Source organism: Perca fluviatilis, chromosome 11 (genome assembly GCF_010015445.1).
Source record: "Perca fluviatilis chromosome 11, GENO_Pfluv_1.0, whole genome shotgun sequence".
In the NCBI taxonomy this organism is placed as follows: domain Eukaryota; kingdom Metazoa; phylum Chordata; class Actinopteri; order Perciformes; family Percidae; genus Perca; species Perca fluviatilis.
The window spans coordinates 26,508,888-26,524,944 of record NC_053122.1 but is presented as its reverse complement, the minus strand read 5'-3'; the positions used below and the strand labels follow the sequence as shown (position 1 = coordinate 26,524,944).

Genomic DNA, 16,057 nt, shown 5'->3' with positions numbered 1-16,057 from the left:
TCAGGCACTGGTTTGGGATCATTATAAAGTATCTCAAGGCAAATGTAAAAAAAGATAATTTACCACTTTGAGCAGCACAAATCTGAAAATGAAAAAGCATGGCAGGTTAATGACTGAAACAAGGAAATAACCCTGATGAGAAATGACAGGAAATGCAGTATTTTCAAGACAGGACATCATTCCAAGGGTAGCAAACTATTTCACATTATATCCTGAGGCTAATTATGCAGCAGGATTTAATTCCTGTATCATATTCTCGGCGCATGAGAGGCAGCAGGCTGCACATTACCTTCACTCAACACAGATTTCAGGACTGGTCAGCGCAGGTATTTCTTTCAGGTCGGAATGAATTTGTCTATTGAGCTAAGGTTGGGCATGTCACACACACTTGTTGAAAGCAGCGACACTCAAAAGAGCCAGTGTTCACATGTTTCAAAAGTCCTCCCTTTACACACACTATTATTGATCTGGATGTTTAAAATAAGCAATTTATCAAAGATAGGGAAAATATGCCAACCAATGCACACTGATGCTGGTAAAATTGTTCTTTGTACTGTATTCTTGTGAAAACATTTAAGAGATAATCAGTGTACATTTAGAAACGGATCTCATCTCTTACCTCTGTGAATGTGAATAAAATCAAAAGTTTCAGCATCTTTGACTTAGTTTCCGCCATGCCTTCAGCGTTTTTCTGCTGCCTGGAGGCGAGATGTGTGACACTGTTTCTCAAAATGACTTCAGGGAAGTAGCTCAGGCTTAAATTTTTTTTGTCCCCCCCCCTGCCCTCCCTCTCTTTCAGATGAAACGACAGGTCCTTTATTGTTTCAGCAAATACCAAAGAGCCCAAAGGCTGTAACTCCTCCCCACACGGGTGTCTGGGCGGCCTATCAGAGTGAGACGAATATGTTCATCGTTGTAAGACCAGAATGTCGATAAAAATCAACTGTGTAGCAGACTTTTCATTTTTGCAACCATCTCTTAATTGATTCTTGTCTTGTAGTGTTGAAATATTTTCTCCCCCCCCAAGAAACTATACCCAAACATCCCTGTTGAGAAATATGCATCATTATACCTTACATAAAAAAAAAAAAAACTTGACACAAGCGTTGACCTGTTTCTGTTTGAAAGGAAGATGATGTTTAAGGTTTCATCCAAACGATATTTGATTTCTCTTGGGATAGATGAAACCTCTTTTTGAGCCATTATTCATTTTGACCTCAATTCGTTAACACAAATCTATCGACACTGAGTTCACTGTAAATACAGATATGACATGTTAGTTGGGTGTCAATAGAGTATAGCATTTGCAACTCAAAACAGTTGGTGTCTTAGTATACGTATATAATACACTTGTTGATATTTTCTGATATAGATGCGGTTCATGTATCTGCTTTAGAATCAGCTGAGCTCAATTGTCACTTTCACCACAACACTGACAAACCAGCAGAAACAAGCAGGCTTATGTCATCACACACTTTACCGTTCTCTATATTGTATGTACAGTACAATGCTGTGTATGTGCCAGTAGTTCCAGTTAAGGTAACAAAGCGATGTTATCATAATAGCTTTTCTATTCCCCAGTGGCTGAGTATCTGCCTCAGGTGTCTATTGTAACGATGGGCTGGGAGGATTCCAGTGGACTAGATAAACTTGTTTGTGCATAAAGGCCAGAAGGAGTTCAAAGAACAAAAAGTATTCAATATTGTTTTGTGTGTTCCAGCATACTTCAATAGGTGGTAAATGATACTGTGTTAAGAATTGTTTTGGGTTATTAACTATTTGAAAACCTTGAGACACAACTAACGAAGAATTAAGAGTTAAGATTGTGTTAATCAAGTTAGACAATCTGTATCCTTAAAGGATAGGTTCACATTTTGTCCGTCTGAAAACAGTACTCACATTTCCATATGGACATTAAATGTTTTATCTTCCTATAACAATTGCTCCTTCCTGAAATGTTCCTTCTTGAAAAGGAAGGGATGGGAGACTAAATCCACGGTCCTGGTTCCGTGAAAAATAGATATTCAAATGCATATCTCATCTTAGATTGAGGCTTAAGCAGTCTGTATAAGTCAAATCAAGTGACTGTCCTAAAAAAAAAAAGTTGTACATAAGTCCCTCTTTTTGCACAGAACGAAGTCTGTGGATTTGCTCCTCCATTACTTACCCTGGAAGCACTTAAGGAAAGAGCTTGTTGAGTAGGTACAAGGGAAAACTGATTTAAGACAGACTTGAAAATTGTGCACTCATCCTTTAAAGAAGAAGAAGACTTTATTGAACTCTTGGTAGAGACCACAAACATGAGAACCCACCTGCAGCTATATAAGATGACAGTGCTTTTCCTGTACCGTTCCAAGTCAAGTCCTTAGAACGTTGCTCATGAGAGGGAAATTAATCTAATAAAGATATCCCTTTCCGTGAAAACATTAGTCATCTGACCATCACAAAGATGTGAAATACTAACAGATTTCCTTTGTCTTTTTTTGCACCTGTTAGGTATTGAATTCATGTTTGTTTTTATGTGGGGAAACCCGTTGCACCTCCACCACCAACATCAGTTTTGTCTCATAGTAAGATTACTCAATGGTTAAAACATATTTAATATTTTCTATAAATAGTTTGGCTGGCCATTTGCAATATACAAAGTATTTTACTGCACAGTATTTTAGCTTCCCACCTACAGTGGACATTTAGGATTCTGCAACCGTGCTAACTAAAAATGGCTTATTACACATTCAGCATGAGTCACTGAAATGTCTGTGTTTAAATGTGAGAGATCAACAGCAGTGGTTGAAGAGTCATGCTTGCTTCACTGTGACTCCTTCCTGTTGATGGCCCAGAGGTCAATGCACACTTGAGAACTTTATCCGCTCTTTGAACAATCAGATGGAACCATTTGGGAATGCTGTTTGGACACATCTTCTTTCCTGATACCCCCCCTAAGAACAACAGTCAAACTAGATACCCCACAACAAAATGTGAACACAGCCCGGCACCAGCAAAGCCCTGCAACCCAGAAACTCGGTAAGAAGACACTGTGTCGCTACACCCACAGGCCAGCAGGAATGCACATTAGAGGTGCCAAATGAGCAAATCGGGCTAAAAGGACAAAAGTTCAAGCTCATTCAAACTAAAGGCAGAGAGGGATTTTCCTGAGATGTAATATTACAAATCTGGCCTACTTTTAAGTGACTTAAAGGTCTCATGGCATGAAAATTTCACTTTATGAGGTTTTTTAAGATTAATATGCGTTCCCCCAGCCTGCCTATGGCCTCCCAGTGGCTAGAAATGGTGATAGGTGTAAACCGAGCCCTGGGTATCCTGCTCTGCCTTTGAGAAAATGAAAGCTCAGATGGACCGATCTGGAATCTTCTCCTTATGAGGTCATAAGGAGCAAGGTTACCTCCCCTTTCTCTGCTTTGCCCGCCCAGAGAATTTGGCCAACCCATGAGAGAGAGACATCATTACTTTCAAACGAGCAAAGTGGCAGTTGGTCAAGGCCACACCCCACCCTCCACCTTCCCCACCTCTTCTCCTCAATAGCTACAGACACAGAAATGGTACATCCTAAGGAAAGCTCATTGTGGGACTGGCTCTAGTGACTGTAATTCTTCACCAAGGCTGAATTTCGGGAAAGAGACTTCAGATACAGTATTAGGGGACCACTAAGGTCTATATAAAAGCATCCAAAGAGCACCATGTCATGGGACCTTTAACTTCTTCTCCTAACTCTGTGACTGCTTATGTGTACTGGATAGCTTATAGTTGGGGAGCAGGTAAAATAAAACAAAGCAAAAGGGTTAGGTGACACAAGTGGACTGACATGGAGAAGTGTGAAAAGATCAAGTTTATTGCTTCATCTGCCGAGTGACTGATTGTACTATGACTGCTGTTGCCCCCTAACAAGAGGTCACAACTGGATCACATTGTTTCTGCTATCAAAAATATTGTGTCAGAAAGTCATTTTCTTCCACTATAGTGGATATAATGTATTTTTGGTTACGTTTTACGCACCGGTCAGAATAAAATTGAGATACTGGAGAAGTTATTTAAACAATTAAGGGACCTATAGGCTATAACAAAATGCTGCCCGTCAACAAACATATGCTTTTTAAGAAAAATCCAAAAACCAAAAAACCTTACAATATACAGGTGGTTATAATATCTAATAAAATATATTTTTGCAGTGTGATTTCAGACTTTTCTATGTATAAATACACAAACAAACCATGTAAAAAAAACACAAACAGGTCCTTAAATAACTTATCATTCAAAAAATATATGTTCTACATAGGCCTCAGGAAATCAGCGACTGGCAGAGTAAACTGGTGTGTACTCTGCTCGTTATAACTCGTGGTGATTCCTGCCCCCTGGTGGCTGCATGCTGTCATGTCTCCTGTGGACTCGAGTCTCAGCCAGGTCCGCTGACAGTCTCTTGGCCATTCGGTCGGTGGTCCTCTTCATGCTGCGGGCCATCTCAATAGCCTGGTCTAGAGTCCTATTCATGTCTTCCTCCTAGAAAACAGTTAGCAGACTTTCCTATGAAATTGTTGGCTCTTTTTTGTTTTGGAGAAACACAGCAGATGTTCTTTTATACCGGGAGGATCTCAGCAGACATGCATGTGAAGAAATCTCACCTTGTTCCCTCTGCGTCTGCCTGTCCTGCAGCCAGTCTTTGAGGGCATTGATACTGGGGATGGTGTCTGCTGGAAGTACACATTACTGGGCAGGAGGGCCGAATCTGACTGGGTGGAGCGCTTTCTGTGATGGGACGTGGACTGCAGAGGCGGCTCCCTTACTTTATAGCTGGATTGGAGGACACACAGCAAGAAAGAATGACTCCACTTTACCCGCACTATATCATTTAATATCTTCACCTCTGGTTAAATATCTGTGTGCTTTCAGTAAGTGATGTGTTTACCTCGCAGGCAGGCTGCTGGAGGAGCCGTAGCTGACCTGGAGAAGAGGCTTCTGGAGAGATGCAGAGGAGAAAAGAGACCACCTCTCCTTGGAGTAAAAACTCTCCGTGATGGCTGCTGATCGTGGGAACATACAGTAAGATAAGAAGCCCTACAGTACTGTATATGTACCAATAGAACACAATACTGATAATCATGGTGATGATTCCGATGACTCATAAAGAGGTGCATGCTAAATAACTCATTTTCGCATTTTTTTCTCCTATCCTAGAATGTATCTGTGGTGTAGTCAGACCTTACTCCACAGCGCTGAGATAGAGATAGGCCTGGCAATGCGAGACTACTCTTAGAGTATACTCTGAAACCAATTTTTTTTATAGTAGAATTTAGTTTAAAATCTGCTATATGTAAATCGGACAGAATGCATTGTTTCATCAATCACAATGACACCAAAATGTTGATGTTCTAAACATTAGATAATAAAGTAACTTACTTTGTAGTCTCTGCTTGGCATGGCTGTCAGTCTTCCCTCCTTTTAAAATGGAGCTGTTCAGACGAGAGGTTCTCACTGAGCCGTTTCCCTCTGACCCTGAAGGAGCATAACACGCATGTTGTTCCATTTTTTAAATATCATATCACCCATGTAAATTATATACAATTTACAAAGACTGTACTACACTGTGAAAAACAGCTTTGGCTCTGACCTCTGTTGGATTGCAGCGCCTCACGAAGTTTATATTGAAACTCTGGCGCTGAGCGCACACTGCCGCCACCGCCGCTGCCTCTCCTGCTCGCTACAGGTGAACTGTGGAACTGCAACATGATCTCAGAGCCAGCTGTGTCATCACCGTCTGTACCTGAAGAGCAAATGATCTAACCATAGTAGATGACATGGGAAATATACGGACACACGCTACTCACAAAAAAATGAAAATTCTGTTTTTTCTTTGTTGATGTCAAATGTCGGTAATTTGATGTTTAAGAAGGTGTGGAAAACCTTGAGTATTATCCTTTACTATAAGGAAGCCACAATAAAGTTCATAATCAAAGTTTTATTTTACTTTTGAATCTAATAATTAAATACATTTCATTTCAGAAAATTACTTTTGATACTTAAGTACAGTAAATATCAGAATCTTTAAGACTTTTACTCAAGTAGTATTCTAAAAGGTGACTTTAACTTCTACCAAAGTCATTTTCTGGTAAGATACTTTTACTCAAGTATTGCTTTCAAGTACTTTATACAAGACTGGCGGTGGTGGAGTACCTTTGCTGTGGCTGGGGCCCATGTCTGAAGAGATCCAGTCCTGTATCCTCACCTGACTGGAACTGAGATCGCTCACATTCTGTGTGCTGCCACTTGATGGCTTCCACACACTACAGAGTAGAATAAAAAGGGTCATAATAATGACAGCATAATGAATAAATGGTAAGAACATGATGTCTCTTTAATACATCAATACACCCCCAAAAATGGCCATTATCCTTCTGTTCCTCCACTAAAACCAGCCAGCAGGCTCACCTGTTGCATGCTGGTCTGTGGTGGGTCCGGGGTCTGGTTTTACACTTGCGCTCCTGACGATCCTGTCTGTATTTGGAGGTGAGGTAGTCCATCTTCTTTGCTAGGTGAGGCAACTGGACCAAGCCTTCCTCCAGGTCCTTCTTCAGCCGGGATACCTCTGACTGCAAGGCCAGGAGAGCCTCACTAAACAGACACATATACAGATGTTCACTAGGGGTGTAGCGATACATCTATATATATCGATATTTCAATCATCAATGATCCAATATTATCGATACAAAGTGAAAATATCGATACATATCGTCATCTTTAAGATGCGGCTTTATTTTGAAATTTCCACTTTGTATTTATTTATTTTTTTATCAAAAAGATTTTTTCATTGTTTGTGTTTTAAGGGCTTAGTAATAAACTTGTCAAATCATATTTTACTTATTTAGTCTTATATCGGTCGCAGGCCCCTGAATTAAATCGAATCGACATCGTATCGTGGCAGACTTTGTGATATCAGTAAATATTATATCGTCTAAAGCCCTATTCGCACGGGATAAGTATTACCTGGTGACCTCCAGTCATTTGTAATAATTGCGGAGGTTGTCTGTGATCTTTATCCCGTGCGAATCGGTCATGTCAGTAATTTGTAAAGTAATAATTCTCCCGCAAATGACCTACCATATTTCGCCGAAAACGGAGGTCCTGTGATAATATTAGTCCCGTGCGAATCGGCATCTCTGATTTGTCCAGGATTTGTCCAGGGCTTTTTTTTTTTTCAAGGTACTTATTTCCTTCTTTTGCGCCTTTTTATCCATCTTTCGCGAAGAATGGAGGGTGCGTTGGAGTGTTTTGACAGTGTTTTTGGTGCTGGGTCATGTCGCTATACTTATCAATAGCTTATCAAAAATAATGCACAATCAAGCGAGGGGGCTCACTTCATAATTAGAGGTTAATGTTACAAATAAATCAAGCGTAAAGCTGGGAGATATGTCAGTAAATTCGAGTAAAATCACAGGCTTCGCTTATCCCGTTCGAATGCGTCAGATGAAAATCAGACGTGGGTGGGTAATTTATAATTCACACGAGGTCCCTAGATAATACTTATCCCGTGCAAATAGGGCTTAAGTAATCGATTGAATATCATATTGTGATACAAAGTGTGATTTACACCCCTAAGGTTCACTGATTAAATAGGCGACAGCAGAGAAGAGGATGATTCAATCTTTAGCTTAAAGTTGTAGTTTTTCAGCAGTCAACCACTAACACTAGCTGCTCCTGAGCATACACTGACCTGTTACATGAGCAGGAGTACAGTGGGCTGCCTGTCTCTTCTGTATCCATGGTGGTGCTGAGTGCTGGTTCTGATACGTGGTGATGGAGCTGGGCAGGCGGGCTGCGTTCAGATCCTGTTTGGTCAGTGGTGAAGTGTTTATCATTTCAGTATTGACCAGATAAGATGAAATATAAAGAGAACTTCTTAATTAGATGGATTTGCTCACCCTGCAGCCTGACTGAAGGCTCCTTAGTGGTGCTCTCCACCCACCGCTCCACTGCCGCTGCTGCACCACAGGACTGTGTTTGGACAGATGGGTGGGGACTGACCCACCGCTGGCTGGTGAGGGAGGCTGAATGGATGGCTGTCTGCAGGTTGGAGCAGGAGCCCTCACTGTCTGTGCTACTTAAAGCATTGTTCTGGGAGTGCACACTGTAAGATGATAGGATCAAACGTCTCAAATTGACATGTAGATAGTAACTGTGGATTTACAGAAACTCATTTTATTAAATACTAAAGTATTTCATTGTTGCTGTGTGTATCGATTTGTACCTTTCTGTGAGCAGATTTGGTTGAAATGGTCCAGAAGCTGACTGATTCAAGTAAGAGCTCCCAAATCCACTGTCTGTCTCCGGGCTCAAAATCCTCTGCACCCCAGAAAACCCGACATCAGTTTAAATAAAGCAGCCTGTGCATCCTCCACACACGACTGTAACTTAAACAGTATCCCTGAAAATCTCTTGCACAACCAACATTAGACCAAAAATTGTCAAACAAACCAACTATCTGCGACTGACCTGTGATACAGATGAGGTGTTGAGAGGAGGCTCTGAGAGAATGTGGGTGTCTGAGTCTCTGCGTGCAGCAGAGGAAGATGAGACCTCCACAGCCAGACTCACACATTCACCCAGATCCCATTCACCCGCTGGGTTCAAGACACTGTCTGGGGTGCTACGACTGCAGCAACAAGTGAGATATTTAGAGTCCGTGAGGTGGAGATGATGGCAGTTGGGGAAAGGTGAGGGTTTTGTTTGAAATACAAAAAATGACATACAGTATGCATAGGTAAAATATACATACATACAGTATACATACATACATACATTTTGCACTTACACTGACAGAATTACAAGATGGATTACTTGTATTAGCCATATATTATTGAAAAACTAACCAGTACAGAGAAACCACAATAGAGAGCCAATCAAGTCACAGTTAGCTCTTAGATCTATATGGTCAGATAGCCTTTAACATCACAACACTGACCTGTCGGGTGTCCACTGCCTCTGTCTGAAGGATGAGCTGCTTCCACTCAAGTATGCCAAGATGTTACTGTTATCTATCACTTCTAACGAAACAGAGCTCCTCTCTTCTTCAGCCTGGATTTCCAGTCCCTCCACAGAGCCCTGTGAGCTCCTGAAACAGGACAGAAAAGAGGGCCTGCACACAGCGACTCAAACACTCTGTGGAACCTAACACCAACACTGCACCTGAAACCCTATCTGCCCAGGGGAAGGCTGAGAACGTGCCTATTATTTGAGCACAAACACACATGCAAGCACCACTCAAAACATCAATGGCTAGACAAAACAGTACTCTATCATATGCATGTATCCTAGCCAGGATAACTATTTTCTTTTTTCTATACAGAATTTACACTGCTACCTGTTTGAGTACTTTATACACATTTTGTATTGTTATATTATTGGAGCGTTGAAAATATCTTAACAAGCACCTTGAATGGCAGTATCTGTGTCCAGTATTTTTCAGTAAAGAGTCAGTTGTTATGAGTTCACTGCATTGCTGTAATTCCTCATCTCCATGGACCTCACTGGCCTCCTCCACTTCCTCCTTGTTTTTTTCCTCTTTCCGTGCCTCCGTCTTATGGGAAAAACCTGCACTTGGCCCCTGAAACATGAGACCCAGTCAGATAATTTGCGGTTAGTGTAATCTATACACACACACACACACACACACACACACATACTCAGCATTTTCTCAGGGTGTGGATGCTACAAATTAACTTTTATTATTCAACACAGAGCAGGCTGCACCCAGGCTAGATTATATATAACATTAGAAATATTGAGAGAATATTGAGGTTCATTCATTATTCATCCTGGATGGGGAACATAAATGTTGTTTAGTTGTCAAAGCATTTCACTCTGAACCAAAATGTCAAGCTACTGGTTGCGCTAAAAGAAAAGTCAGAGGGTCATCTAAGACATCACGATTCATCCTCTGGGAACTATAAATGATAATTCACTTTGGACAGAAGGGCTGACTAACTGACCTACTTTAGCAAATCCTAGAGACCTGCTGCTAATGTGGCTTCAAATCCCTAAAATCCAAGAGGTTAATGTATCCAAAAAAGAGAAGGAAAAAGGAACCTAAACTTTTAAAGCAAAATTGAAATAAAATGTATACACTATAAAGTATAACCAACATAAATCCAAAAAATGTTGATTAATATTTAATATGTGCTGCTGACAAACAGATATTTTTATCATTTCTATGCATTAGGTCTCATTGGTTATAATAACCTACAACAACACTGCTATACAACCATAGGCCGTTACAATATGAGTGATCAGGTATTGTGTATGTACAGCAGTACATTTATGGAAAGCTGATTAAAATTATGAAGTGGCCACAAAAAGCAAGTTAAGTGTACGTTCAGCATTTCGACTGTAAAATAGCTCCATTGATGTGAGCATTATCGATATAAGTTTTCCCCAGTAAAACTAGTGGCCTATACCTTACGTACATTGTTGTTGAGACATTTCACACAAAGCCAGAAAAGTCCATTTCATGGCGGTACTACAGACAAAATTAGGGATCACCTTGAATGTCTGTACAAAAGTGCATGGCAATCTTTCCAATATTTAGTGAAATATTTCACTGTGGACCGAGTGGTGGAATGCCATTCCTACAGCAGAGCTGCTAGAGTGGCAAAGAACTGTGAAGGTGAGTGAGTTTTTTTTTGAGGCAATGGGTGTGTCTGTGAGTTGGTTACCTCATGCAGGGAGGGTGGAGGTGAGAGTGTGGGCATGCAGATAGGACTGGGCTTGACATGCAGCATCTCTTTCATGGGCGTGGGAGTGGAGGATGAGTGGGGTGGAGAAATCTGCTCACACACGTTTTTGTCTATCATCTCCTTTATGTCCTCAAGGTGCATCCCTATCCTGAATATGTCTCCCTCCATCAGCCTGCGAGCGTGCACACACACACACACACACACACACACACACACACACACACACACACACACACACACACACACACACACACATGAAGACACAAAATGATGTGGACACATTCACCCAGGTGCAATGGCGTGGTCTCTCTCTCTCTCTAACCTGTTTGGGTCAAAGGTGCCAGTGTTCCTGGACAGGCCCATGTAGTTTAGCATCTCCAGAGCTCTGTGCTCCTCCTTCTTACTGATGTATTCTCTTTCCAATTGGTCCTGAGCCTCCATAATGCTCCTCAGCATCTGACAATGGGCACATTTTACATGTATGCACATGCAAAGAAAGAATTTGCACCTCAGAGACATAGAATCAAGAAGTTCTACATTTCCATATTCTGTGCATTACATGCAGTAAAGAACTACAAACAGGAAGTAAACAAGAGTTACCATTTGCTGCTCTGCTGTGCTCACTGACATGTTGCTCACACTCAATTTGAATTCTTCCACCTGAATAGGAGAAGGTTCAAAAATGGTTTTAGATGTCTATGCATTTAATGGTAGCCTTTTACTATGCTTCAAACTTACGTTTTGCATGAACTGGCTGATGATGCCTGTCAGCTCAGCAGTCATTCTTTCCCCCTCACTGGGACCCTCCTCAGGCTGGCTGGAGGGAGCTGTGTTCACCTCCTTAATGTTGCTCTGGGGGATTGTTTCTTTTTTCTCACCTAAGTTTTCTGATAACAAAGCATTATGAGCACCATCAATTTATAAGCAACATGTCCCTGATAATGAGTCTCTGATAAACTTCAATATTTACATATCATCTTGAAATCATATCATATCGAAATGGTACAGAAAAGGGGAATCAAAGGATAATTTTTTCTTACCTGTCTTTACCTGATGAGGGTCCTTGATGAAGTGTGTAAGCCAATATTTTATACTATTAGTGTATACATGCAAATAATTTGCAAATGTCTGTCTTGTGAACTACTAAAAATTGCACATGATGCGTACAGTTACTGACCATCTTATGATTTAAAAATATGACAGAAATCAAAAGAGAAGTAATATAGTGTTCGGTTGTTCCCAGCTATTGTTTTCCACTTAATTAAATTGCTCCAAAAGCAAAGAAAAGATGTTTGTGTAGCTAGAATAGTGTCATCTGACCCCATTTGCAGGTAGCGAAGCAAAGCGTGGACCTGACATAATATCAGATGTCGGACACAAAGAGGTACCTGATGGAGGAAGGCGAGGAGCCACGCATCCAAGATGGCTTCCCTCAATTAAGTTTCCCTGATGATCATCATCACACTCTAAATAAAGCATCAGTTCTGAGGAGGGCTGAGCCTGTGAAAAGAGATCCATAAACTTGTAACTTGAGTTGAAAATATGACTCGGAAATTATAATTGATTTCTGCACCTACACAAAGTAGGTCGGTCGAAAAAACGTTCTACTTACGTTGGTTCCTATTCTCATTTGATCTATAAGGTTCTCTGCCTCAGCATATTTGGTTAGTAATTTATCATATTCAGCCTAAAGACATGAGACAAACGTTAGTCCTATGTCCTATGCACAGCATACTTGATACTGATGGAGGAAATACAAGCAAAATACAGATGCAGATGTACTGTAAACCCTGAATGTTTTCTACCTGCAGGTGATGCACCAGTGCTGGAGCAGACTGCTTGTCCTCGTCTTCGAAGACGTAGGGCTTCTCTGATGTATGGACGGAATCCTCCAAGACTCTGTTGATCACTTCTAACATCCCTGGAGAGGACTGGGCTCTGTGCATGCCAGAGGGGCTCTGAGGAACAGAGCTGACTGGTCCGCTTGGAGCTTTGGGGATTTTCACCTTGGGGGCAATCTTGGAGAAGTCCGGGAGTGGGTAATGGACTTGGCCTTGACCATACTTTATCTCGCTGAAGGACCTGGTGCGCAAAAGTGGGACTCTCTGAATCTGATCATCCTCTTCGGGGTTTTCCTGCTTCTCTACGTCTACGGCACTGGTATTCCCACTGCCCTGTTCTGAGTGTATACTTGCAGAGCTGGATGTAAAGCTGTCAGAAGCAGTAGAGGTTACATTATCAATTTTCATTTCTGCTTCTTCCTCTAAACTTGAAATTGTTGATGCAGTTGTACACTTCTCATCAGTCCTGTCTGAGCAGAAACTCTGAACAATCTGAGAATTACAAGCATCGCTTTCTGAGTGGTTACCATTAACCTTTGTGCTGTTGTGTGCTGGAGCACAGCTAAAAACAGTGTAATCCACGCTCTCCAGTAGGGACACCTCCGGCAGGGTCTCTGCCTCAATCAGCCTACCCGACCACAGCAACTCCTCCTGGGAGAAGTGTCGCAGCAACAACTGGTTAATGTCTGAAGGACAAGGGCATGATGGGGCAACCTCACTTGGCTTGGAACGATCAAAAAACCTGTCTTGTTTGGTGTGGGCATCCTCTTGCGACAAACTTGCTGGTTTCTCAGCATTACACTCAACAGAACCCAAACGTTCTATAATATCATCTTTATCTCTTGTATTACATTCAAGCAAAGCAGGAACATCAGGACTTGCATGAACTATTTCTCTCCCATCAGAGCTCATATTGCCCTCAGAATTAGCTGCCTGGTTGAAGTAGGGGCTTCCGAGGTCACCATCGTAAGGTAGGTCGTCCTGATCCTCGTCACTAGTATCTTGCTCTGGGTCGTCATGCTGCTGCTTTGAGGGCGGCTCATCTTGCATGGTGTTTGGTCTTTGGGCAGACACATGCAGAATGCTGCTCTTGCTCTCTACCACCTTCTCACTCTGACTGCTGACAATACTGGACTCAGAGGAGGTGACTTCCAAGGCTGACAGCTCTGCACTCCCTGCAAAATAAAGAACACCAACAACATAAATACCTAATTAGAGGGCCTTTAAATTTTTTTTTTTTAGGCCTTAATTTTTGACATGACAGCTTAGACATGAAAGGGGCAAAAAAGGCGGACTGACATGCAGCAAAGGACCAGAAGTCAGAGCTGAACCCACAGCCGCTGTGTCGAGGACTAAACCTCTGTACATGGAAGTGCGCTCCTCCAGGTGAGCCACCCAGGCACCCGAATTTACTTTTTTTTTTAAGATCATTAACAATGACAGCTCCAACTTACTTTGCGACTCTGCCAACACATGTCATTACATGTCACCAAAAAGGAAAGATAGCTCCAAAAAAAATACAATATATTTCCCCTCATCACTGTTGTATCATATTAGCAGTGTGCCACAAAGTCTACAATCATCACTAATGATCTCTTTTAAATCTGTGAGAAAAACGCAAACTTTGCTACATATGTGTTATAACACTATAGAATTATTTTCCGACAGTTGGATGTATAGTTCAGGATGGGTAAAACAAGCCAGTTTAACATCCAACAAAAAACTATATAGAAAAAGAATAAATAGCGGTGACTCCAGGACTCACCACTGAGATGGATGCTTGCTTCGGAGGCAGCAGACTCTGCCTGGGACAGATGTAAGGCTAAAGAACTCTCCAAATCACTGAGGTGGAGACTTTCATCCTCACTTAGGTCGACAAAGATGCTCTGCTGAATGGACTTCTCCCAGAGCACAGTGGGCTTGTCCTCTCCCTTAACATCCTCATCTGATTCCTCTGGTTCTCCCTCCATGGACACTTTGTCTTCACCTGTGTCAGGACAGGGGGTGAGAAAGGAGGTTTGAGAACCTGTTCATCACTTAGCAACAAGGTGTGAGCCGACAACATTGGATCAAAATGTGCTAAGCTGTCAATTATTTAACATCCGGTGCATTGTGTGAGGTTTGCGTGACATGTGTAAGGTGTGAATTATGTTTATGGGTAAAAGTGTGTGTGAGAAACAGTGGTGGAAGAAGGTTACTTAAATAAGAAAAGCATTTCCAAAATATTAAAATATTCCATTAGAAGAAAAGTCCTGCATTTTAAATCTTAGTCATCTATCAAAAGTAAAAGTGCTTATTCTGCAGCGTGCAACACTGAGTGAATACTTTTAACATGGCCCCGTCAGGGTTATATTATTGTAAAAATGATATTATTGTAGTATTGTTATGCATTCTTTAACATGATATAGCGGCAGTTTACCGTAGATGGTCAAGAGAGTTATCAATATTCTGTTGGTAAATTTAATCTAATAACAACCAATTAACATTCATCATAAGATGACATTATGCATGTAAAATGACAATATGTATAGCAATAAACTATAGTTTATGTACATGGGAAAACCCTGACGAACTTCCGGCAAATTTGAGATTTGCTGGAAGGGTCTGATGTCAACCAGGCTAGCAATAACTGTAAGTATAGTAACTTTGTCAGATACATTTAATGAAGTAAAAAGTACAATATTTGGTTCTGAATTGTAGGTTGAAGGGATAACTTAATATAAAGTAGCAGAACAACTCAAGTGAAGTAAACTGTATAAAAGTACAGTAACGTTAACCTATAGCTACTTGAGTAAATTTATTTTATTTTCTACCACTGTGTGCCATTACAAGAAAGTAACATAGGCTGCTACACTGCAGAGTCAGACTATCAAAAAGGCAATTTCACATTTCAGTGTCTGTACTGCTATTTTATACAAAATGTTTCAGTCTCATAGCTAGCTATATATTGTGATTTTATGGTGGGAACTTACTCGGGTTATGAACTTGTCCTTCAGCAGTGCGACATTAGTTTTAAGTTGATCCGATCCGCAGCCATCCTCTTGCTCCTGACATCATCTTGCAGCTAGCCGTGTATTTCTGGGTCTTTCTTTCTTGACATATGGTTTCTCAAACAGGTTTGGTGTCTGTGGCATCATCAATAATGCAGCCTGCACGGCAGCGGCGCAGCGCTGAACGTTTGGAGCAGGGCTTGCTCAGCGTACAGGCGGAGCCTGGTTGCTAGGTAACGGTGGGGAAACCTCCACCAAAAAGAGCGTCAGCAAGTAGAGATAGTTTTGAAATACCAACCAGAGTATTTTAAGTATTTATTGAGAGTCTTTTATGAGGTCTAAGTAAGGGAACTTTACGCCCTCCCCTCCCCTAACGATACACAGCGGCCAAGTGGTCCTGTGTGCTTACTTTGCAAGGGAAACGGTGTCGAAATTCCATACATGATAAAGTCTGCTTGTAAATAATGACAATACGTCATCTCTT

General features: G+C 41.3%; 1 protein-coding gene across 3 annotated transcripts; it reads right to left on the bottom strand.

The window, feature by feature from the left end:
- Positions 1 to 3,841: 3,841 nt before the first annotated feature.
- Positions 3,842 to 16,017, bottom strand: LOC120569037 (protein AKNAD1-like). 3 transcript variants are annotated; one of them, XM_039816847.1, is made up of 22 exons: positions 15,556 to 16,017; positions 14,349 to 14,570; positions 12,548 to 13,758; positions 12,355 to 12,429; positions 12,131 to 12,242; positions 11,481 to 11,629; positions 11,343 to 11,402; positions 11,065 to 11,198; positions 10,722 to 10,914; positions 9,441 to 9,613; positions 8,972 to 9,121; positions 8,503 to 8,662; positions 8,258 to 8,352; positions 7,932 to 8,137; positions 7,724 to 7,838; positions 6,442 to 6,624; positions 6,187 to 6,296; positions 5,624 to 5,776; positions 5,413 to 5,508; positions 4,922 to 5,036; positions 4,638 to 4,806; positions 3,842 to 4,515 (listed from the first exon to the last, which is right to left on the bottom strand). In XM_039816847.1, the coding sequence occupies exons 2-22, from the start codon at positions 14,551 to 14,553 to the stop codon at positions 4,345 to 4,347; spliced, it is 4,035 nt and encodes a 1,344-aa protein (XP_039672781.1). In that variant the 5' UTR covers positions 14,554 to 14,570; positions 15,556 to 16,017; the 3' UTR covers positions 3,842 to 4,344. The 3 variants fall into 3 exon arrangements, with proteins under 3 accessions (XP_039672781.1, XP_039672782.1, XP_039672783.1); XM_039816848.1 differs by having other exon boundaries at positions 4,922 to 5,033; XM_039816849.1 differs by lacking the exons at positions 3,842 to 4,515; positions 4,638 to 4,806; positions 4,922 to 5,036; positions 5,413 to 5,508 and having other exon boundaries at positions 5,648 to 5,792.
- Positions 16,018 to 16,057: the final 40 nt, after the last annotated feature.